Raw genomic sequence first — 26006 nt, 5'->3', positions numbered from 1 at the left:
ATGATGGACCTAGAGATTATCATACTAAGCGAAGTAAGTCAGAGAAAGACAGATTCTGAATGACATCACTTGGATGTGGCCTCTAGAATACAACGCGGTGGTGGCGGTGGAGGCGCTCAGTCGTGTCCGACTCTTGCGACCCCGTGGACTGCAGCCCGTCAGGCTCTTCTGTGGGATTTTCCAGGCAAGGATACTGGAGTGGGTTGCCATTTCCTTCTCCAGGAAATATGACATAAATGAACGTATTTACAAAACAGAACAGACTCACAGACAGAGAGAGCAGATCTGTGTTTGCCAAGGTGGGGCGGGGGCGGGTGGGAGGCGTGGACTGTGAGTTTGCGATGAGCAGATGCAAACTCATCTACAGGATGACAGACAGCAAGGTCCTGGTGTGCAGCACAGGGAGCCGTATTCAACATCCTGTGATAAACCACAGTGGAAAAGAACAGAAGAAGGATGCATGTATGCATGACTGAGTAGCTCTGCTGGACAGAGAAATGACCGCAACACTGTAAATCAACCATACCTCAATACGGTTTTAAAGAGAGAAAGAGGCTTGTGTGAGATGATGATCGTGCTGAAGCCACAGAGAAAGACGGAGGTGGGAGGGGAACAGGGAAGGCCCTGGCAAGCTCCAGTGGGAGGAAGGAGGGAGGGGCAGGGGAGAGGAGCAGACTGCTGAGCCTTTGGGAGTTTCAGTGGGAGTGCGGTATGCTCTGCTGTAAACCGAGAATTAGGTCCTGTGAAAACTCACCTGGGGGCCAGGGTGGTGCACAGCGGGTGTGGGGTGGAGCCCAGGGGCCAGAGGGGACTCCAGCTAGGAAGAGTCTGCATGAAGAAAGGACCTCACACACACTTTAAAGAGCATATCCAGCCTCCATGCTTGACACGAGAGGAAGGAAACACAGGTGGCTAGACGGTAAGACTCCTGAGGGCAGGGATTTTTCTCCGGTTTGTCCACTCTCTGCAAGGCAGTCTGGCACCAGAAAAATGTGTGAAACTAAATGAACAAAAGTGACTATAGGGAATGAACCTTTTATCTGTGAAAGAAAAATCAGATGGACAAACAGAAAACCGCTTCAGGCCTTCCCCGGTGGTCCAGTGGTTAAGAATCTGCCTTGCAGCGCAAGAGACGCTGGTTTGATCCCTGGTCTGGGAAGATCCCACATGCCACAGAGCGACTAAGCCCAGGCGCCACAAGTACCGAGCCAGCGCTCTGGAGCCCGCCGGCCACAGCTTCTGACGCCTCCGAGCCCCGAGCCCGTGCTCTACAGCAGGAGAAGTGACTGCGACGGAAGCCTGAGCACTGCACCTACAGAGCAGCCCCACTCACTGTCGCCAGAGAGAGCCAGTGCCTGCCACGGAGACCCAGCATGGCAAAACCAGAGCTCCCGAGAGCCTCGCGGGCCGCAGAACTGCTCTCATAATCACAGAGCCCATCAGAGCAACGGGCAGACTTCAGACAAGGACACGGGATTTAAAAATACTGCAGGTTTAAATATAGCTGTCTTGTTATAAAATCCTTCTCATCCCTTGGACTATGAGTTTCAATGTGTCAGGAATTATGTCTTTTTTTTTTTTTTAACTCGAAGTAAGAGAAGAACATATCATGTAAGTATACTCCATCCGTGTATACTTAGGTTGCTGAACTTCTGAAGAAAAGCTAGCAACAGTCAAAATGCTTAAGGAAGAAAATTTGGACAACTTGCAGCATTTATCATGACTAACATTTCAGTCTTTCAGAGTAAACTTCGAAATTAAGTTCTAATTTGAGATGGTTCTGGTTTGACAAGTCAACTCTTGAGACATCTGAGTATGGTATTATGAAAGAACAAAACTTTATGCAAGTGTGAATTTCTTTTAAAAGTAGGATTTTAATGATTTTTTATTCCTACAGTGACCCTTAAAGTTTCTATGTATGTAATCACAAATGCACACATAAGATGCATTTATAAGCTTATTGTGCAGCTCTAAAGACAGTTGGGAAACCCAATTTTAATTTTGTTACTGAAATAATTTAAACATATATTATAGAACTGCCTCTTTTCAATCAACAGAAAGGATCTAGAAAGAGATTATACATGTAGGCACAATTTATTTTAGGTTTATTAGTGTTAGAAAAATGAAGTTGCCAAAATTCAATCTGTAACGCATACTCTGGTATTTATTTAATTTTTATGACCACTGACATCAACATACATCCTTTTCTCACACCTCAAAGAAAAACTCAGATAATTTATTTAATAGAGATTCATTACATGAATTAACCACTGATATGCTAAAAACTGGAAAATTATTTTCAGCAAATGCATAAAATTTCCTGACAATCTCCAAGAATATCTTAGTGACTTTGAACTTCCATCAGAGAAAGAGGACTTACCGGCTTTTATTCATGAGGTCTGCTCCTCGGGCTTTGTAATAATCCAAATTTGGATGGAATTGATAAGTCACTGGTCTTGGATTTCTCTATAAAAAAAAAGCAATAAGTTAAAATGTATAAAATTATATAATTTGTATATTAAGACAAAAAATGATGAAACAATTACTTTTATACTCTTAAAGAAAAAAATACATATAATAATCATGTTTAATAATTAATGTGCTTGGGTATTTTTTCCTTTGTTGAAGTTTTGCCCTAACTTATCTTTGTCTGATTAAACACTAAAATTACTTAATACATTTTACTCTAACCTGTCTCAGGTCACACTGATTTATTCCTTTCATTAGATTTCTTTTCAGTAATTTTGATCAGTTTCAACATGCCTTTCCAAAATACAATCAGATAAAATTATAACAAAACTGAGGTATTATGTAAGATGTAACACCAGTACAATCTACTCTTAGGGCTAGGAGACAACAACAGCCGTTAAGAAAGCTACATTTTGAAGAAGAGCAAAAACCAGTTTTTGACAACCAGGATGCTAGCCACGCCCACTAGATGGCACCCTGAGTCTTTCTTCTTCGAAAACCAATGTGTTGTTCTGGAATTCGGCAATTCTTTTCAAGTTAGCAGTTTCTATGTCATCTGTTCTTATACACGAGTGGAATAAGTGCCCAGGGAGTGGACATATTATCAGGGTACCACCACAGTACGAAAGCCAACTGACCAATGCGCATTTTTATAGAAGCAGCAATACACTGCACTTTCTGGCATTTAATATTATTTATAAACTTGCTGAGATATTCTTGAATCATTAGGTTGGGTGTGTCTATTTAAACAGGTTGCTGTTATTTAATGTGTCTCTAATTTGTAAGTATCAAGTTCCTCAGGCAAATAAAAATTAATCAAATATACTTCTATAAAAACACGCTTTTATAAAAATGTAACACATTAATAGCATAACCTGAATATCATCATCTCTAAAAGGTTAAACTACATATTTTTCATTAAGAAGTTTTTTAAAACAAGTAAATGTGATCCAGTGTTTACCTAAACATGTAACTCAAATTAATAATTCAGACCTTGAAACAGCACGCCCTGTCCTTTGAGAGAACCAACTAGACACAGAAAGGCTGAATTTTATTTTAATAGAAAATTATCAACATGCTTTCATATCAGTCCTTGGAGACATAACCCCAAGGCACAGATATACTTTCATGTAGGCGGGGGACATAATTGCTAAGGTTAAACAGTTTGAAATTCATCAAGCTAACAAGCTGCGTCTTAAGGCCGTGATGGACCTTTTCTTTTTCTGCTGAAAAGAGAGTATTTACACAGCTCAACCCTTTCATATCTCTTCCAAGTCAGCCCTAATCATCTGACAAAAATGACAATCCCTTGATTTAGCTCCAGCTACTACTCCACTGGTTTGGTATTCAACACAGTTCTACAATAATCAAATCTGAATTGCCTTGATGAAGATAACTGATGCTTCCATGACTACCATACTATTAAGTCTCACAGTGCAACTTCTCGCTCTCTAGGAATTACATAGGTTTCCTCGTGGTAGCTGATGACAACCTGGACCCAAGCATAATGGGAAAACGAAACAGAGGTCAAAACCACTGGCAGATTGACAGTGCTTTCATGATTTATTTTTAAAATTAACTTTCCTAAGACTATCACTCATGACCAATTTTGCTCCTTATTCTCAGTACTTGGAAACATTTTGTTTTTGCTACTATAAAAGGCTTTTCTTCTCTGACTTTCAACAAATTAATAAAGGATTCTGTTACTTTTTGCTAGAAAACAATGAAAGAAGGGGAGGCACTGTGCAGTTTCTTGAAATATCTTTATAAAGAAATGACAAGCAATTCAAGACATGAAGTGCTGATCTACCTAAGCACTTAAAGCCATTATTAGGAATAATGGTCTAACTTGAACATATGAATGAGGCTCAAGTATTGCTTTCACTAAGGTCTATTTAAATTCCTAGGAGACTCACTAGTATCAATTGGAGAGGCAGCTTAAAGTGACACAGCACAGGGATAGAAAAAAAAAAAAAAAAACGAATGAAAAGATGATGTTGAAAAACAGTATTTGAAATGGAAGAAAATAAAATTAGAGGTTACAGTTGAAAGTTATTCAACAGGATTTTCTCTCTGCTGTTACTAAAATATAAGTAGGCACACACACGGATGTCCTAGACCAGCACAGTCCCACCGAAGCATAATGCGGGTCACAAATGCAAGCTTCATATGTAATGTAAAGTTTCTAGCAAGCCACATAAAAAAAGAGAAAAAAAAAAACAGAGTGAAATGACATATAATAGTATTCTGTTTCATTTGACTTATCTAAAATGTTGACACTAAAAACATGTAATCAGTATAAAAACAGAGACATTTTACGTGCTTTCTTTTGTGTGAAGTGTTTGAAACCCAGCGTATATTTCAGATGGCACACCTGAGTTTGGACCAGCCACACCTGAAGGGCTCAATGGCCACAAAGACTGCAGCCTCTGTAATGAACAGAATGGAACCAAACGTCTGATATGTAAGGAAGGCAACGTGTGGCTACAGAAATCACATATATAGACACATATTTATAAAAGGCACATACTTTTATACAGTAAGATGCAGTACTGACAGTTCTTTAATTCACCTATAATTTTTCTCTTTCAACACATTATTGACTGAAAGATTTTTGCAGAAAGGAATACCTGTGGCTGGCGATTTGTTAAGTGAATCTCGAAATGTCTCAGGTCAATAATGTTTGGGTAACAAAAGACGTATTAATATGTCTCTGGTCAATAATGAATTAATTCAGTTCCTTTTGTCTCTTCTGAATATGGTTTCTACAAAGTTAAGAAATTTTAGAGCAGTATCTTCTCACTCAACTATGTACCAACATAAGAGGTGGGATAAGATTACATGAGCAGAAGTCTAACCTTATGCAGTGGAATCATTTTAAAAGTAAGAAGACGTGTGTCTCTCTTGTTTCAAAGAATTTTTTTCCAAACTGAATTTAATAGAAATATAACAGCTTTTAATTCTTACTTTTATAGATCTGGAATTTCCTCTAACATTTAAGAGCCACTGGAATTCTACACACATAAAACTCTTCATGTAAGAAAGACCAGGCCCCACGACAGGTGTGAGATCTCATTGCTCAGGACACAAGATGGCGACAACTTTAACCTGGTATGTCTTTGGCAAAGGATTGGGACAATGAGCAATTATTTTAAACCCATTTCAGACTGTCAAGATTTCAAGTATTATAAGCTTTTCCAAGCCAGTGTACATTAACAAAACAAAACAACAACAACAAAAACACCCCACCACTCTTGGGGGGGACTTTTTGTCAGAAGGAAAAATGGTAACCCTAACTTATATTGTCTGTGTACAGAGACACACCAATTACGTTTCATGACCTGAGAGGTCGGCGTAACTACGCGTGCAAATGCAGAAGTCACAGACTGAACTCACCCTGGGCTTACTGGGCCTTTCCTGGACCAACCTGGACGGACTTGAAATAAATCTTCCACAAGATGGCAGCTAATTAACTTCGTAAGTGCCATCCCCTCCTCTGTTAACAAGCTCCTGGAGCTCTTCTGAAGGCTTCTCTTCAGCATCGTGAAAGTGAAGTCGCTCAGTCGTGTCCGACTCTTTGCGACCCCGTGGACTGCAGCCCACCAGGCTCCTCTGTCCCTGGGATTCTCCAGGCAAGAACACTGGAGTGGGTTGCCATTTCCTTCTCCGAATGGTAGTATACGAATACTGAACTGCTAACCTGCACTAAGTACAACTAACCACAAGAAGCACACTTAACCACAAGAAGAAATGTGACAATTTTCTGAGCCTGGTGAAATCAAACTCACCCACAAAGGTCACGACAGACAGAACATTCTAGCTTGACCCCTAACTCTGGTCCCTCACCTGCGGTTGACAATCTCATTTTGCACCGTTAACGGGAACTCCAGAAGGAAGAGTCCGAGGGACTCATCCCGCTTGAACAACGCAGTGCCTTCCAAAGGCCTGGCGCTGACAACACATGGAGAACTGAGCAGAGCAGAGGCGGCCCAGGCCCAGTGACCCCGGCTGTGATGAACGCACCAGCAGGGAGTGAAGAAGGCTCAAGTTCTACGTGAAACACACAGAGACTGCGCAGACCCGGCGTCTGCGTGAGGGGCTCAGGCTGCTTGGTGGCGGAGGCGAGGGGTCGCGGGTCAGGGAGGTTCGAGTCCACTCCACCCACGCCTGCCTGTGGAGGACTCACACCCCCTGTGCTGATTTCCTCATCTGCAAAACTGCGGAAAGGGTTAAACGGGGCACCGGACATAACGTGCAGCACAGTGGTGGGCACTTCGGAAAAGCTCCAGAAAATGGAAGCTAGAATTCCCTTCTGATACCACTGAACGCTGATGAGCAGAATGTTGATAGCAGATCTGATAGTTTGATGACTTAAAATCCACGATGGCCAACTGGTAGAGAAAGCAGTGTTCCATCCTTCTGATACCCATACAGAAACTTAGGGCAGGGTTTACCAAACGTTCCATTTGTTTTAGAAAAGTAACACATATTTAGGAACATATATTGTACACATTGGGCCTCATATGTGTGGAGAAAATCTGTCTTACAAATCAGGAGTGTGTATACACATACCAGTTTTTAAAAACTGTAAACCACATTCTATTAAAGCACAGTTGTTTGCCAGCTAATGAGGTTAAAAAAATTAAACGGATTTCCTACAATACGTCCAAATTATTATTGGTTACAGTTTTTACATTAAATTAAACTGATAAAGTTCCTGTACCACTTGTCTAATAGAAAAGGTTGATTTATATTTACAATGTAAATACAATGTCTGTTTGGCATGAAGAAAATGCTTGACAAATGAAGAATTACTTAGTTTTCTTTTCCTTGATATCTTGCTACCAACTCTTAATTTTTAGCATGCCAGATTAGAAAAGGGGAAAAATAAGGCTCAGAAGGAGAAACAGCACTGTAAAAATATGTCGAGCGTTTCTCTTTGATGAAAAATGAGACTCTTATTTTAGTGAATATGTTATTGCCTCAATGCTGGGGGAAAAGCAACCGTCATTAGAAAAACGAATTGCTCAGCTGTTTATAAGCAAAAAGCTCTGGGGGAATTTCTCAGGACCCCAAAGGCAAAGCATTGCAGGGTTATGCTAACATATGTTGCAGGTGTTTTAGGGGAGACAGGTGGGCAAAGCTCAGCCCTGGAAGAGGAGTCAGTTTAACACGCTGGAGCTGAAGCGAGGCAGCCTGCACGCGTGCGAGTGCGAGGGCCGCCGTGGCGCCAGTGAACTGGCGCTGCAAAAGCCCTAGAATAACGTTCTGGTTAGTGCCAAGCACGCAGGGCTCCCTCTTGTAGTTTTATACAAAACAAACACTGCCAGTTACTGTTTCTTTTTTTTTCCAACTAAAGGTATTTTAAACCTGGAACAAAGAACGGCCTGAAATAGCGATAATTACCCCAAAAAGATAAGGATGAAGTATTGTTGCCTTTATTTAAACAAATATTCCTAAGGAGACAGTTTGTTGTGATATCCCCTCTTCGGTTCGCTAGGCAACATTAGATTTATCATAATTCTCCTAAAGCCTAAGATATTTCTATATTAAAATGCTAATTTTGTCTTTTCTTTTGCCTGTAATTAAAGCTGGGGAGATTTGTGATCTGATATTCACTGATTGCTAGAGGGTCCACGAAGGTCTCAGCATTTCTGCTGCTAATCGCCACACACGGCCCTCTTCATCACAACCAGAGTAACACAGAGGGTCACAAAGGCAGACGTTACAGTCCTAAGTGCTCACAGAATTCCCTTAAGATAGATAAACAAATAATAAGTGGTCTTATGTAGATATTGCTATCAAATCTAGACTTGTGTTTTATTTCCTTCATCATTTACCCAAGAGTCGGTTTTCTTTTCGTATTACTCGCTACTGAGACAATACTGACCTTACTGCATATGCACTTACGTATAATAGTATATCAGCCATACCTACCTTATCTAAACCATTTTTCCTTTTTTTGAACAACCCATACCGTGAATTAAACGCCAAATGCTTATAAGTTCACAAAACACTGGATTCCCAAAAGTAAAATCTAGTTTGATTTTTTTAATAATATTCAAAAATCTAAAATGTGGATACAACACATACGTCAAGTTAACACAGATTTTTTTTTTTTTTTTTTTAAAAGAAAACACACCTTCTCAATAGGGTTGTAAATCAGAATTTCATCTCAGGATCAGAATTAAAATGACCCCTGGCTTGTATACTAACAGTTCCTATGTCTTTTGATAAGAAATATATATTGCAGATATTAGGTATTAAGAATCTTTGGGCAATTGACAGAAAAATTTAGGTACTTTCAATCTATGCATCTACAGATTAAAACAAAAACAATGTTAAGGCCTTAAAAATAAAAAGGAAGCAAAACCGTGAACTGGTGAGGACACAGACAAAAGCTCTGAGGCCGTGCCAGCCTCTGTGATGCGCTGGATGAGCCCGTTCCCTGAGGTCACAGCCACACGCCCAGCGCAGCAAGCCCAGACCTCAGATGCACAGGGGCGCCGAGACCACCCGAGCGCTATGCTCCACAGTAGCCTCCGACAGCCAACAGACCCAAGACAAATACCGTCTTTTCCTTCTTCCAATGCATTTACAGTTTGAATTTAGCATGGAGACCAAGGCCAGATTCGGAGAAGGCGATGGCACCCCACTCCAGTACTCTTGCCTGGAAAATCCCATGGATGGAGGAGTCTGGTGGGCTATAGTCCATGGGGTCGCTAAGAGTCAGACATGACTGAGCGACTTCACTTTCACTTTTCACTTTCACGCAATGGAGAAGGAAATGGCAACCCACTCCAGTGTTCTTGCCTGGAGAATCCCAGGGACGGCGGAGCCTGGTGGGCTGCCGTCTATGGGGTCGCACAGAGTCGGGCACGACTGAAGCGACTTAGCAGCAGCAGCAGCAGCACAAGACCAGATTAACATACCCCCCAATATAAATACATAAATAACTATGGAAAGAGGTTCACATTTACCCATTTTCTTTGTGACTGACACTGGACCTCAAGATCCTCCAGTTGGTGAGCTCAGTTCTGAACTCTTCACCTTTTTCCTTCCCTGACTGTGAGCAGAGTAGGGCAGGAGCATGACTTCACTGGTTCAGACACATGGAACCCCATTTATCTTTTCCAGATAGTGAAGGTTCCCAACAGAAACGGAAAGAGGAAATATTAAAAAAAAAATCCCTAAATATTCCAATTTGGGAAAGAGACTTTAAGGAACTAAAATCTCGGATATAAAAATTGCCCTCGTAAGTTTTTATTTTTAGAAGTGCTAAAATAAGTTTAAACAAATTATCATCAAAACGAAGCAATTTACAAATGGTTTTAGGAGTTCTGAATCCTCAAGAGTAAGTCTATGTGACCCCATAGGACTGAGAACCCAGATTTGAGAAATCTGACCCCACCTGCCTTCCCTTTCCTGCCCGCTATCTTCACCGCCATGGAAACCAAAGCTGAGCTGCCACACACGGAGGCCTGGCAGGAGAAAGCCTTGCACAGCACGCTTCTCATGCAATTTTGGGAGTCACTTCAATGAAAAAACATCCTGCAATTAAAAATCTCATTATATAAATACACTCTTACTATGGTCATTCACTTACACTCTTTTTTTCTGATACTTTCTAGGATAACAACGAAGTATATATATTGAATTTTGAAACGTCCAAGTAAAGAACTCAGAAACCAAACATAACTTACAGATTAGAGTTTATTTTCCTGAGTGAGGCCAATCTCAACTTGAGAAAGTATGTCAAATTAAACCCAGAAACACCAAGAAAAGGCCCTACAGATAGACTCTTCTTGCCCTCTTGATTTGTTTTATTCTAGATTTCATTGTCACTATAAAAACACTGACATCAGGTGTTAATTTCTTTAAAGAGTGGAAAATGTCATAGAAGTAGTCCCTCTTTAATCAGCACATTTGATACAGCCCAGCAGGAAAAGCAAAGGCCCCTGAGGCAGCCGCTCAAGTAGTATCTCTGCTGCGTGGCTGCTGTGCAGTCGCCAAGTCGTGTCTGCCTATCTGATCCCATGGACGGCAGCATGGGCTTCCCTGTCCCTCACCATCTCCCGGAGTTTTCCCAAGTTCATGCCCACTGAGTTGGTGATGCCATCCAACCGTCTCACCCTCTGCCCCCTCTTCTCCTCTGTCTTCAGGCTTTCCCAACATCAGGGTCTTTTCCAGGGAGGAGGCTGTTTGCTTCAGCCTGTCCATGCCAGGGGCTCTTGATCACTTTGAGCCATGAACTACTCTGCCTTCTGGTGAAGACTTTGGTCCCCTTTTCAGAATAATGTTTTTAAATACATAAGAGAATACATAGGATTATAAAGGAAAAACAATTATACTGAAATACAGTAACTGAAATGTGGAACAAATTTGTAACACGGCATGTGCGTACACTGTCATGTCTGACTCTCTGCGACCCCATGGACTGTAGCCCACCAGGCTCCTGTCCTGGGAATTTCCAAGCAAGAATACAGGAGGCGGTTGCCATTTCCTACTTCAGGGGATCTTCCTGACCCAGGGATCGAACCTGTGCCTCCTGTGCCTACTTACTGCACCACTAGTACCATCTGAGAAGCCCCTGTGATATTCTAAAATGTGCTTTTAAATTATTAAATAAGATATACATCTAATTTGATCATGGCTATAAAAGCAGTGATGAATACAAATGGTATTTTTACCAATATTTTAAAAAAGGAATTGTTTGCAGAAATCAACAAAGATGATCTTAAAATTCATATGGAAATGCAAGTGACTCAGGTTGGCTGATTTCAAAACACACCACAAAGTTACAATAATCAGGATAGTAAGGCACTAGCATTAAGGGCAGACCTATAGATCGACGGAACACAACTGAGAGTCCAGAAATAAACCCTCACGCTTATGGTTAATTAGTTTTTGACAAAGAGGCAAGACAATTCAATGGAGCAAAGAACAAGCTTTTCCAACAAACACAACTAATGCCCAAATGGAAAAGAATGAATCTGAATCCCTGTCTCACACCACAGAACATCACCTCAAAGTGGATCACAGACCTAAATGCAACAGTTAAAACTATCAAACTTTTAGAATGAAACACAGGAGTAAATGTGTTTGTGATCTTGGGTTAGGAAATGATTTCCTAGAAATGACAACAAAAGTGTAAGTGATAAAAGACAATGTTGATAAGTTAGGTTTCATCAAACTTAAAACTGTTTGTGCTTCAAACGACACCGTTAAGAAAGGGAAAAGATGATTTACAGATGAGACAAAATACTTGCAAACCATGTCATATGAGAATCTTGTATCTAGAATATATTAACAACTCTCACAACTCTTAATAAAATGACAACCTGATTAAACATGGACAAACATGGACAAACAAAAAAGGACATGAAAAGATGCTCAGCATAATTAGTTGTCAAGGAAATGCAAACCAAAACCACAATAAGATACCACTTCACACCCCTTCAAATGGCTATAATAAAAAAGACAGGTATAACAACTGCTGGTAAGTATGCTGAGAAATGTGAACCCTCCTTCATACATTGTTGATGGGAATGTAAAATGGTGTAGCCACTTTGCAAAACAGCTTTTGAGAATTCCTCAAAATGTTGGATGTAGAGTAAGTAACCATATGACCCAGCAATTCTACTTCAGGAGAGATTAAAAAACAAACAAACAAAAAAAAAACCCTTGCATGGGAAATGTGCATAGCAGCATTATTTATAATAGCTACAGAGTGGAAACAATCCAAATGTCTACCAAGTGACTAATGGATAAACAAAATGTGGTATATCCATAACGGAATATTAACTGGCAATAAAAACAAAGTATCACTACATGCTCCAACATAGACAGACCCCAAAAACTAGGCTAATTAAGGAAGCCAGCCCCCACCCCCGCCAAACACTGCGTGATTCCGTGTACACAGAACATCTAGAACAGGCAAGTCCACAGGGGCGGGAATCAGACAAGTGGCTGCCTAGGGTGGGGTGGAGAGAGTTTTAAGTGGAGGCAGAAAACTAGGGTGTGACTGATAAGGGTTTTTTTGGGAATTATGACCATGTTCTAAGGCTACAGAACTCTGTAAATATAGTAAAAATCATTGACCTGTATGCTTTAAATGAGTGCATTTTTATTGTATGTAAACTACATCTTAATCAACCTGTTAAAAACAAAAAATATGATATGCACTGGTAAATGAATACACAAATACACACACACACACACACACATTTTTTCCTGGAAGGAGAAATGGATGGATGCATATGAAGGGGGACTGGGTAGAGACTTTTATTTTCTTCTGAACTGAGTATATAGTTGATTTATGGGCTGCCCTGATTGCTCAGCCAGTAAAGAATCTACCTGCAACGCAGGAGACTCAGGTTTGACTCCTGGGTCGGGAAGATCCCCTGCCGAAGGGAATGGCAACCTACTCCAGTATTTTTGCCTGCAGAAATCCATGGACAGAGGAGGCTGTCGGGTACAGTCCATGGGGTCGCAAAGAGTAGGACACGACTGAGCGACTAACACGCCCAGCTGATTTACTACATTCTGTTAGTCTCAGGTGGACGGCAAAGCAATGCAGTTACACACATACACGTGTGCGTACATACACACATGTGTGTTCTTTTTCAGGTTCTTTTCCATTATAGGCTATGATAAGATAGTGAATACAGCTGACTATCTTTGCGGTTTATCTATTCTACATATAACAGTGTGTATCTGTTAATCTCAAACTCCAAGTTTATCCCTCTCGCTCCCAAAGACTTTTGTTTTTGTTGTTGTTGTTCAGCTGCTCACTCATGTCTGACACTTTGCGACCCCATGGACTGCAGCCCGCCAGGCTTCCCTGTCCTTCACAGTGTCCTGGAATTTGCTGGAACACATGTCCACTGAGTCGGTCATGCCATTCAACCTTGTCATCCTCTTCTCCTCCTGCCTTCTATCTTTTCAAGCATCAGGGTCTTTTCCAACGAGTCGGCTCTTCACATCAGGTGGCCCGAGTACTGGAGCTTCAGCATCAGTCCTTCCAATGAATACTCAGGTTGATTTCCTTTAGGATTGACTGGTTTGACTCCCTGAAGCCCAAGGGACTCTCTTCTCCAGCCACACAAGGCATCAGTTCTTCGGTGCACTGTTTTCTTTATGGTCCAACTCTCACATCTGTGCTAAGTCACTTCAGTCGTGTCCAACTCTTTGCAACCCTATGGACTACAGCCCGCCAGGCTCCTCCCTCCATGGGATTCTCCAGGCAAGAATACTGGACTGGGTTGCCATGCCCTCCTCCAGGGGATCTTCCCAACCCAGGGATCGAACCTGTGACTCTCAAGTCTCCTGCACTGGTGGGTGGAGTCTTACCACCAGCACTGCCTGGGAAGCCCACCTCTCACATCAGCTGGGCGTATGGCGATGCCAATACAACACTGTAACGCAATCAGCCTCCAAGTAAAATAAACAAATGTATATTAAAAAAACCATGGCTTTGACTACATGAAACTTCTTCAGCAAAGTGATGTCTCTGCTTTTTAATATGCTGACTAGGTTTGTCATAGCTTTCCTTCCAAGGAGCGAGCGTCTTTTAATTTCATGGCTGCAGTCACCAACCATCTGCAGTGATTTTGGAGCCCAAGAAAATAAAGTCTCTCACTGTTTCCATTGTTTCCCCATCTATTTGCCATGAAGTGATGGGACCAGATACCATGATCTTAGTTTTCTGAATGTTGACTTTTAAGCCAACTTTTTCACTCTCCTCTTTCGCTTTAATCACGAGGCTCTTTAATTCCTCTTCACTTTCTGCCATTAGGGCAGTGTCATCTGCCTACTTGAGGTTATTGATATTTTTCCCAGCAATCTTGATTCCAGCTTGTGCTTCATCCAGCCTGGCATTTTGCATAATGTACTCTGCACAGATGTTAAATAAGCACGGTGACAACATACAGCCTTGTTGTACTCCTTTCCCAATTTGGAACCAGTCTGTTGTTCCATGTCTGGTTCTAACTTTTGCTTCTTGATCTGCATACAGATTTCTCAGGAGGCAGGTCTAATATTCCCATTTCTTTAGGAATTTTCCACAGTTTATAGTGACTCACACAGTCAAAGGCTTCAGCACAGTCAATGACGCAGAAATTTTTGTGGGATTCTCTTGCTTTTTCCTGTGATCCAGTGGATGTTGGCTGGTTCCTCTGCCTTTTCTAAATTCAGCTTGGCCATCTGGAAGTTCTCGGCTGACACACTGTTGAAGCCTGATTTGGGGGATTTTGAGCGTTACCCTGCTAGCGCGTGAGTTTGTACTTCGCGCTTCTCTTACACTGCTGTCATTTTCATAGCATGCAGCGTGTCACCCCACCCCCATCTGACCACCAACGGGAGTTATCTCCACCATGAGCTTACTGGCAGGGATCAATTCTGATTTCTTATTTATACTGCTGCTGCTGCTGCTGCTAAGTCGCTTCAGTCGTGTCCGACTCTGTGCGACCCCACAGACGGCAGCCCACCAGGCTCCCCCATCCCTGGGATTCTCCAGGCAAGAACACCAGAGTGGGGTGCCATTGCTTTCACCAATGCATGAAAGTGAAAAGTGAAAGGGAAGTCGCTCAGTCGTGTCCGACTCTTCGCAACCCCATGAACTGCAGCCCACCAGGCTCCTCCGTCCATGGGACTTTGCAGGCAAGAGTACTGGAGTGGGTTGCCATTGCCTTCTCTATCTTATTTATACTACTTTGCACTAAACCAAAGTAAAGCTTAATTCTTTAGTTATGCTTTATATAAATAAGATAAAAATATTTTACATCCTTCTCAGCTTAGATTTTGTACTCTAAAATAATTACATCACCTAAGTCGTAGATTAAACAGACATGAAGGACAGCTCCTGATTCTGGCTGAACTTGCTACTCTTAGCAAAAGTCTGTCCAGACAGCATTATGCTGACTTTGTTTAGCCTACCTCTATGAGCTCATGTAGGACTCACTCTTTTCATAGAGGCCTTTGAAGATCTGGAAGGTGAGATGCCCTAAGGCTGACCTTTGAAGGTCATCCAGAAGCTTTAAATGGCACCAACTGCAAGATTTCACTACACACACACACACACACACACACACACACACACGCCCCAAAAGGGAATCTTACAGATCTGTCAGTAACTCTTTGCGATTTTGTGATCTCTGAAATATACTCTCAATTTCAATTATCTTGTCCGAATCTTTCAATACTCATCTCTCCACAAAACTCCTAAGCCTCAATTTCTGGCATTAATATTTCAAACCGCTTATTAGAACCCCAGGCTTCTCTGATAGCTCAGTTGGTAAAGAATCCACCTGCAATGCAGGAGACCTCAGTTCAATTCCTGGGTCAGGAAGATCTGCTGGAGAAGGGAGGCTACCCACTCCAGTATTCTTGGGCTTCCCTGGTGGCTCAGCTGGTAAAGAAGCTGCCCACAATGTGGGAGACCTGGGTTCCATCCCTGGGTTGGGAAGATCCCCTGGAGAAGGGAAAGGTTACCCACTCCAGTATTCTGGTCCGGAGAATTCCATGGACTGTATAGTCCATGGGGTCACAAAGAGTTGGGACGTGACTGAGCGACTTTCACTCTATCAGAACCCTAGACCTAGGACATAAAACATCTGGGCTGAGCAGGTTATATCATTCTGTCTCCCAGGATGCCTGTGGCAAGACCCCACAGCTCTATGACCAGGACCCTCACTGTGGTTCAGAACTGTCTTGATTTTTGCCTTGACTATATCAAGTCTCTGATCTTGTGCCCACTGATACACATAATACCACCTCAATGACCTTCGAAAAATAAAGGTCTGAGTTTTTTTTTTTTTTTTTTTACTTTCTTCTCTTAGTTCTGAATCAAGTCTCAATTGCCAAAGTTCCAATTTCTCAGCAAGACATCAAGGACCACCATGATCTCCATGATCCAGCCCTAAAATATATCTCATATTAGCTGAAAGTGAAAGTCATTCAGTCATGTCTGATTCTTTGCGACCCCATGGACTATACGGTTCATGGGATTCTCCAGGCCAGAATACTGGAGTGGGTAGCCTTTCCCTTCTCCAGGGGATCTTCCCAACCCAGGGATCAAACTCGGGTCTCCCGCATTGCAGGCAGATTCTTTACTAGGTGAGCCACATGGGAAGCCCAAGAATATCACCTACCAGGTACTTAATGTTTCACTTGCCATCATCTCTGAACATTCCGCAAATCTCCAGACTTGAGGTAAACTGTTTCCTTGGGTTAGGGTGTCTACGCATTATTCTTTGCTTCCCAGAATCCTTCTCATTCTTAGTCAAATACACCTCCTACGTGAAGCCTTTCATAAATTCTGTTGTAAATCTCCATGTCCCCCTGCTGCCTCTATCCCATCAGCCTGCTGATTTTGAGTCTGTTCTGCATTTACTTCACCGTGCCCTGCAGGACGGTCACCTGTGTACACGTCTGCCTTCCACGCAGAGCGGAAGTTCTCCGAGGGCCGGGTCAGGACCAGGTCTCTCTTCATATCTTCTCTGCCTGGTACACGGTGTGTGCTCAGTGATCACCTATGAACTAGATGAGCTGGAGAGCTCATCAGAGCTCAGCTTTTACAGAAAGCGCTGCAGAGAAGGAGGGCGAGATCCGCCTGACCTGCACCTGTGCGTGACTAACGGCTCAGGGAGAAGCCGCCTAAGTCCTTCCCTCAGGGTGAGGCCAACGGTGCTGCCATCACAGCCCTCTGAGAAAGACGCTCCGGGAGGGCTCACTGGCAACTGAGGGCGATCTCATGCTGCTGGGAGTTCCTGCGGATGAACAAAGTCCCAACTCGCAAAGTCCACTGTCCTGATCCATGTCATGACCAAATTCAGGTCATCTTTCTTTTCAGGAAAACGGAAAGAAGCCCAGTGAGCAGTCCCAGGGGCAGCCTGTTCTCGCAGGGAGGCCCAGCTCAGTAAGCAGGGTGCACAGGGGTTGCCCAGGACGATGTGACTACCTGTTTGATGACTTACTTCACAAAGGAGCAGCTGGTTGAGTGGCTGCGGAGGGCACCTGCTTCATAAAGCAAAGCACAGGCAATATAATTAACTTTTCCTAACTGAGCTCAACTCCTTGTAGGCAGGAGGTTGTCTGCTTTGTTTGGTTTCTGTGGTTTTGATATTGTTTGCCTGAATCTTCATAAGAGTTTCATTAGGAAGGTGAGAATCTGGATGCCATTTTATAACCAAGAAGTGTGATTTCAGCTGGATGAGAAGGAAGGTTGTGAAGGTGCCCGTAGGAAAAGGGCAGCAATGGCAATCCCAGTAGAAGGAAGACCACACAGCTGTGGTGAAGACAGTGTGGAAAGATAAACATTCTTCTGGCTCCACCCGGCCAGCCACCCACCAATCGACAGGTCCTCCTATGCAGATACTTCCTGTGTCAGGGGCTACGCTGGGTACCGGGAGGACAACGGGAACACAGCAGTCTCGATTCCACCCGAAGGGGCAAGAGGGTGGAATGATGAAATAATCACACACGTCGGTGTAAGACGGTGTCCGTGCCTAGCGCTTAGGAAAGGCAGTACAGGGTGCTAGGGAGGAGCCTAAGGGGACTTGCTTCATCAGGAGGGCTTCCCGGCGGCACTGGCAAGTGGAACAGCAAACAGGAGGGGGAGGGGAGGGCTTGCGCGGAACGCGGACGCGCTGTGGAGAGGCTCACAGAGAAGCAGCGCAGCGGTGCGGAGTCGGTTCTCGCCAGCCATAGACTGGGGCTTCCTTTTCTGCGCGGCGCTGTTTAATGAGCAGTGACGCCCGGAACCTTCAGAGCTTGCCTGTCTGTCCTTGTTGTTCAGTCATAAAAGTCGTGTCCGACTCAGCGACCCCAGGGCCGCAGATGCCAGGCTTCCCTGTCCCTGACTATCTCCCGGAGTTTGCACAAACTCATGTTATCTATATCTGTACACCTACATAAAAAGCAACTGATAATTTTATCTTTTAAAGGTTATTTACTTATTTATAGCCATACCACACAGCTTACAGGGTCTCAGTTCCGACCAGCCATCAGATCTTAGGCCCTGGAAGTGGAAGCGCCAAGTCCTAACCACTGGACAGCCAGGGAGTACAAAAATTAAAAAAAAAGAGAACATCAACATGTAATGATACATTAAATTATTTAGGAAGCTTACTATGTAAATGGAAACAAAACTAAGAGGCTCAGGAACACTAAATTTAGGGGGAGAAAATCCACAGTTTTTAGACAGACCCTCAAATGGAATTCTGCCTGTTCGGCCTTGCTTCTTCCTCTTGAGAAAGCACACAGACCATCAGCCATCACTTACTGACGCCAGACCATCCATGCACTGTATAAGCACTATCTCGCATTCACAGGACTTTCACAACAAGCTCAGCACCACTGTATAGGTAAAAAGACTGGTTAGAATGGTTTGTATTTTGGCCAAAGTCATGAAGACAGTAAGGCTGCGGTCAGGGACTAAATCTATTTCCATCTTCAAACCTCTTCTGCCTACATATATCCACAGCTGCTGTCGTTTACATAAGAGCTCATCAAAGTATGAAGGACACTGTTAATTAACCCTTAGTTTTCTTTTTGGGTTAAATAATCATAAGAAATGCTGGGCTGGAGAAAGCACAAGCTGGAATCAAGACTGCCCGGAGAAATATTAATAACCTCAGATATGCAGATGACACCACCCTTATGGCAGAAAGTGAAGAAGAACTAAAGAGCCTCTTGATGAAAGTGAAAGAGGAGAGTGAAAAAGTTGGCTTAAGCTCAACATTCAGAAAACTAAGATCATGGCATCCGGTCCCATCACTTCATGGCAAATAGATGGGGAAACAGTGGCTGACTTTATTTTTATGGGCTCCAAAATCACTGCAGATGGTGACTGCAGCCATGAAATTAAAAGATGCTTACTCCTTGGAAGGCAAGTTACGACCAACCTAGACAGCATATTAAAAAGCAGAGACATTACTTTGCCAACAAAGGTCCATCTAGTCAAGGCTATGGTTTTCCCAGTGGTCATGTATGGATGTGAGAGTTGGACTATAAAGAAAGCTGAGTGCCGAAGAACTGATGCTTTTGAAATGTGGTGTTGGAGAAGACTCTTGAGAGTCCCTTGGACAGCAAGGAGATCCAACTAGTCCATCCTAAAGGAAATCAGTCCTGGGTGTTCATTGGAAGGACTGATGTTGAAGCTGAAACTCCAATACTTTGGCCACCTGATAGGAGGAGCTGACTTATTTGAAAAGACCCTGATGCTGGGAAAGATTGAGGGCAGGAGGAGAAGGGGATGACAGAGGATGAGATGGTTGGATGGCATCGCCGACTCGATGGACATGGGTTGGGTGGATTCCGGGAGTTGGTGATGGACAGGGAGGCCTGGCGTGCTGTGGTCCATGGGGTCGCAAAGAGTTGGACACGACTGAGCGACTGAACTAAACTGAATCACAGTCCCAGGTGCAAAGAGCTAACCATGCTTTAAGTGTTATCTATGTTTCTTTTAAATAATCAGTTTACATTTTCAAATAATATTTCACAATTTTTCACATCTCAAAATTAGGAATGAAAAATTGGGCATATTACTTTATTAAGGGCTTCCCTGGTGGTGCAGAGGTTAAAGCGTCTGCCTGCAATGTGGGAGACCTGGGTTCAATCCCTGGGTCAGGGAGATCCCCTGGAGAAGGAAATGGCAACCCACTCCAGTATTCTTGCCTGGAGAATCCCATGGACAGAGGAGCTTGGTGGGCTACAGTCCATGGGTCGCAGAGTCAGACACGACTGAGTGACTTCACTTTCACTTTATTAAGGGTCTGGTTGAGAAATGACACATTATCTATGCATTTGAAAACAATTTAACCTTTGTTATCAGCAACACAAGTTGCTGACTATTTTCACCCTTAGAGTCCACACTACCCTTTTTAAATTTTGCAATCATTTACAATCTTTTTGCTTCTCTTTTGTTTTTCTTAATATCACTGTTTCAGTCTGAAAGGATACTTTTATTTCCCCTTGAATACTCACCCTAAACATCTTAGTAACTTTCAACTTTCAAGGCTGTTTATTTTTATTTCAGTTGATCTCTCTACAACATCTGTCACTAACCATTTCCAGTCCTTGGGATTATCGACACACAGGTAATTATACTGCCTAATAATTCTGTCTTCTCAACTGGTATACATCTACAGTGGGACACTACTCAGCCATGAAAAAAAAGAAGAAATCTTGGGACAACACAGAACGCCCCTGAGGGCACTATGCACAGTGACATACGTTAAAGGGGAAAAGAGCAGTCCTGTACAACCTCGCTTATCCCTGCTGCTGCTGCTGCTGCTGCTGCCAAGTCGCTTCAGTCGTGTCCGACTCTGTGCGACCCCATAGACGGCAGCCCACCAGGCTCCCCCGTTCCTGGGATTCTCCAGGCAAGAACACTGGAGTCGGTTGCCATTTCCTTCTCCAGCGCATGAAAGTGAAAAGTGAAAGTGAAGTCACTCAGCCGTGTCTGACCCTCAGCAATCCCATGGACTGCAGCCCACCACGCTCCTCTGTCCATGGGATTTTCCTAGAGCGTAACAAAAAAACCCAAGATAAATGAACAAACAAAAGCAAACAGGATGCAGAGAACAGGGCAGTGGGCACCAGAGGAGACGGGTCGGGGCGGAGAAGTGAGGAGAGGGCTAACTGTGGGGACGGGGGACAGAGACTGAAGTCTCGGCAGTGCGCACACCACAGCTTACACGGAGGCAGAAATCTAATGTGGTGCACGTGAGACATGGTGGAGACCAAGGCCACAGCAGTTAAAGAGTGCTCTCAAAACCCTACATGGACCCTGCTTCCCCAGCCTGTCCACGTTCCGAGTCGCCCCCACCTGGCGTCCTCTGTCCTGACCCTCACACCCTATGATTCCTTTCCAGTTCTCCTCTGATGCCCCAACACGCCATTCCTGAGTCACTCACATTCCCTCAGCTACGGTTCATACCTGTCTTCCAAGTAGCTAAATCTATCTCGGGCCAGATCTCTCCTTTGAGTCCTCGACACATTCCCAGTTGCCTTCTGCAGTCTCTTCCTGGAGATCCACAACCTGCTCAACAGCAACTCATTATCCAACCTTCTTACACCCAAATATTCTCACAAACTCGCTCATCTATACATTTCCCACAAACTCAGTCAGTAAGTGGATACCTTGGAAACACAGCTAGCGGCTCACTGCCCAGAGCTCTGGGCCCACTTACCAAGCCTCTGCCGATGCTTTCCTCAATCACTCTCTAGATTTTCTGTTTTCAAGACGCTCATACATATATCTTATTTTTAAAATAGGAAGGAAGAAATGAAAAATACAGATATATTATCTATGTTCTTTTATTTTCCTATTTAAAAAAAGAGTGGTTGGTATAAAATGACTGTAATTTTAAATACACACACACACACACACAAATATTAAACCCTACAGTGGAACCCTTTAGGGCATCAAACTGTTTTACCTCTGTGATAATGAAATCACTTCTCTCGTGTTTAACTGGAAGTCAATTGCTTTTGAATGCGTAAGTCCTAAATATATTCTGAAATTTTAGTTTTTGTTCAGTGCTATTTCAAATATTGCTTCCTATGTATGTCACTTAGTCTCTAGAACTCAAATGGAAGGAAGTTCAAGTAAGAGAGCTTAAATAAGATGTTACTAATTAAGTAAATTAAGTAGTTGGATCTCAAGTTAATAGCTGATACTCTTGTCAGTGGGTCCTCTTTAGTGGAATGTATAATAGATACATTAAGTTAGAACCTTTATGAGAAAGTCTGACAGGAATTCTTCAGATACTGGCTAGAAAAATAAGGGTAAAGGGTTTACCTCTTTCCTGAGTTCATGAAAAACAACTCTAAGCATTCCTGACATTTTTCTGCTTTCTTCAAATTTTCTTACTTTGGTGCTGTTCCCACAAAGACAGCTCAAACCAAGTAGGCATCATACAGCGTCTACAAGTGCAATAATCTGAAGTACTCTCTATTTCGGCTGCTGTAGTGAGAAAGGGGAGTTGTGAATCAGCACTTCCATCACAAGAGAAACTTCAAGAAAAGGTCGTGCATACTGCTGAACTGCTTTAGTCCTGTCCAACTCTTTGCGACCCCGTGGACTGTAGCCCGCCAGGCTCCTCTGTCCATGGCATTCTCCAGGTAGGAATACTGGAGTGGGTTGCCATGCCCTCCTCCAGGGGATCTTTCCAACCCAGGGACAGGGAACCTGCATCTCTTACATCTAATATGCACTGGCAGGCAGGTTCTTTACCACTAGTACCACCGGGGAAACCCCCACAACAGGCCAGAAAGAATCAAATCACCACCAACGCCACCTGTGACTCAATGATGGTCAGATGCAGGGCTTACCGTCCCACGCAACAGCATCAACTCTTCTCTCATTACGCTTTAAAGAAGCGCTGCAGAGGAGAAGCCTGAGGAAGCTCCTCTGCCGATTTTACGATTAGCCTCTGTACCCAAAACCACGCTCCCTTTCTTTCCCCAAACCTGCTCTCAGGACTGAGGAGCAGCAAAGAAGAGGCGGAGCTGGAACCACGTACAGCGGTGTCCCGTACTCCAGGGGTCCGTGTCCCTGACCTTGGAGGTAACAGGTCTTTAGTCTCCCAGGCCCACCCTGAGTCTCAAAAGGCTGACGCAAAGAGTTAATGATGGAATGTGAAGACATAAAGAACAGCTCTTAGGGTGGGGAACTGGCAACAGCAGCAGAGTCAGGGGACGCAAGTGCAAGCCTGACACGCGTTCCTAAGTTGCTTTCACAGGAAGCAGAGCTCTCCAGATGAAAATTGACCATAAGCACACAGACTCTAGGCTGGCTGAAACCAGGCTGATGCTGCTTGAAACCTTGCCTTAACGCCAGTCAATCTGAGAACTGCATAACATGACCCCACACCCTGCCGCCCAGCCTCACCCTGTCTTTAAAGTCTCTTCCGGAAAGCCATCACGTGGTCTGAGGCATCAGGGGGATCTTCTGGGCACGGGCTGCCCGTCCTGCTTGCTTGGAGCCCTGCAGGAAGTGCTGCGTGTTCTTTCACCACAGCCTGCTGTCGGCAGTTCAGCTGTGCCGAGCAGGCAAGCATTTGGTTCAGTAATCAACTAGTCTTCTCATCTGTCGGGAGGTCAATGTGCTAGACAACCCTGGAAGGTCAAAGCTGAAACAGCAGAGCTGGCAGATGCCCCAAGAATTGGGTGATCCTGAGATAGCCTCACCCCTGACCTAAAGTGGATTGTCACTTGTATGAAAGTTACAAACCTAGTGTGCTAAAGCATGGGAACACAGTAACTAACTGTAACACACTGCAATTTAACACACTCCAACAACGAAGCAGTGTGACCACCGAGGCAGGCGCACACGGCACTCTCCAAAAGAAACGTCAAGAAGGAAAGCTGTCCCAGGTGACTTCTTCCTGCTCCTTAGCTCTCACTCATCAACATCCGTGTGTGCACCGCTCCCCGCCTTCTGCGTCTCACCCCGTCGCTCTCGCCCGTGAGCCGGCGCTCCTGACGGCTTTCCTTTCATCCCTACGTTATCGTCCCCCACTTGGGCGGCAGCTGCTGCTGATGTATGGTTGATGGAAAAAAACAAAGGTCAATCTCACTATAGAACAGTAATTATTATTACTTTTATATACTTTCCCCATCCATCTCACTGGGTTTAATACTTTCTGAACCTAGAGGCTGGATTTGGCAAACCAATTAACAACAGACCAATTTTCCAACTCAGTATTTAGACCATGAACAAACGAAGATTCAAGGAAACAAGTTCCCCTCAGGAAGAAAGGGAAATGGGGAGTGTGGGAATGGTGAGCGAGGAGGGCGAGGCGGCAGACAGCGCCTGACTAGCAGCAGGGGGCCGCAGGCACTGGGGCGGCTATGCCGCGGGGCTGTGAGTGACCTGGGGCATTTCATCCCACCCTCACCCAGCCTGAGGAGGAGACGCGGGTGTGATTACATGATCCCAAGTCCCAACAACCTCTAAAGAAATTACAGGATACACAGCATTCCTATAACTGAATGGAATGCCTTTTTCATCAGCAGCTATCATTTAGAAAAAGCACATGACGAATGCAAGTTACGAGAAAAAGCAAGAGTACCAGGGTGGAGCAGGCCTGCTTGTCAGTGGAATCAACGGTCCAGAATTCAGCAAAGCATCAGGTTAACCAGAGGGACACAGGAGGGCGCCTCCATTCACAGGACAGGGGGTAGGCCGCCCTGCAGCCTGCCCAGTGGCCCTGCTCAAGGACGCGCGGGGGAGCCCAGACCTGTGCGCCCACAGCCAGTCCTGCTCTCTCAATGGTCAGGCATCAGGATCGACTGGATCTGCTTTCTGGAGACACTTGTCTAGAGCAGGGGTCTCTCAACTTTGATTATGCCTTTGCTACCTAAAATCAAGGGGCTTTACATGTAACACTGTCTATTTATTTACAAATCATATGCATGTACCACTTGCAGTTATCTGTTATGTACATTAGAAAATATATGCACAAGTTTTTACATGAGATAAAATATATTTAATTTTATAATAGTATACTTATTATATTCTGTTGCTCTTCCTAAAAGTCTATTTACAATGGTAGGAATGTGATTGACTAAGCTTCTTTACTTGGTTAAATGCTTTGCAACAGTCAGAGAAGGCTACTTCACAAAGAGATACAGGTCTGAATGAAGGAAGGCCATTGTTGGTGCCCTTGTTAAAGTATGGTATTTATTTTGGTACTCATCAATGATGCCAAGGGTTTTGTTAAAATTTGGCTACTAAAACTCCTGTCTTCTTTAATATTAATCAGCTTGTATTAGTCAGGGTACTCCGGAGAAAAAGAACCAGGAGGATACACATAGATATAGAAGAGATTTTATTATTGGCTCATGTGATTATGGAGGTGAAATATGCTGAAATAGACCACTGGGAAACTTCAGAACCAGGAACACCAGTGGTGTAATGAAGTTCATGCTCCAAGGTCTGAGAAGGGGGACAAGTAAGCAGGGAGAGGGACATGGAAGAGGTTGAAGGGGGAGTGATGGTGGGTCAGACGCTGGAGGGCCACGAACCCGGCGCTCAGGTGTACGAGCAGAAGGGCATCCCGGCTCAAGGACGCCCTTCCTTGGCGTTTCCTTCTCCTGGAGCCCTCAAGGGCCTGGACGCGCCTGTGTGCACTCTTTGGGAGAATCTTCTTGACCTGGTCTAGCGATCCAGGGCTCAGCACTTCCAGGAACAGCCTCACAGACACAGAAGGGGTGTCTGACCAGCTATCTTTGCATCCCAGTCAAGTCAACACCTAGCATTAGTCGTCACCCTGCTCTCCTTTTTATTCAATCTTATTTCTGGCTGTGCTGGTCTCCGTGGCTGCATGGGCTTTCCCTCTGGCTGAGGCGCGTGGGGCTGCTCTCCTGTTGCTGGTGCACAGGCTCCTCACTGGAGCGGCTTCTCTTGCCACGTGCGGCCTCAGCAGCGCAGCTCCTGGTTCCAGGGCGCAGGCTGGGCACCTGTGGCACACGAGCTCGGCGGCTCCATGGCACATGGGATCCCCCGGGTCAAGGACTGAACCCCCATC

At 44.0% G+C, this 26006-nt stretch overlaps 1 protein-coding gene across 11 annotated transcripts in view; it reads right to left on the bottom strand.

Moving 5' to 3' along the window:
- TBC1D5 (TBC1 domain family member 5) overlaps window positions 1-26006 on the bottom strand; it is a 595415-nt gene that overhangs the window by 103814 nt on the left and 465595 nt on the right. For all 11 annotated transcript variants that reach the window (XM_086386662.1, XM_086381937.1, XM_086380405.1 and 8 more), the window contains one exon: window positions 2381-2466. In XM_086386662.1, coding sequence (XP_086242788.1) covers window positions 2381-2466 — 86 coding nt within the window. The remainder of the gene's footprint in view (window positions 1-2380; window positions 2467-26006) is intronic.

This window comes from Bos grunniens, chromosome 1 (assembly GCF_055505025.1).
Source record: "Bos grunniens cultivar Pamir isolate PY7600 chromosome 1, Bosgru_T2T1.0, whole genome shotgun sequence".
Taxonomy (NCBI): domain Eukaryota; kingdom Metazoa; phylum Chordata; class Mammalia; order Artiodactyla; family Bovidae; genus Bos; species Bos grunniens.
Note: the sequence above shows the minus strand (reverse complement) of the source record. Positions and strands in the feature narration are given on the sequence as shown.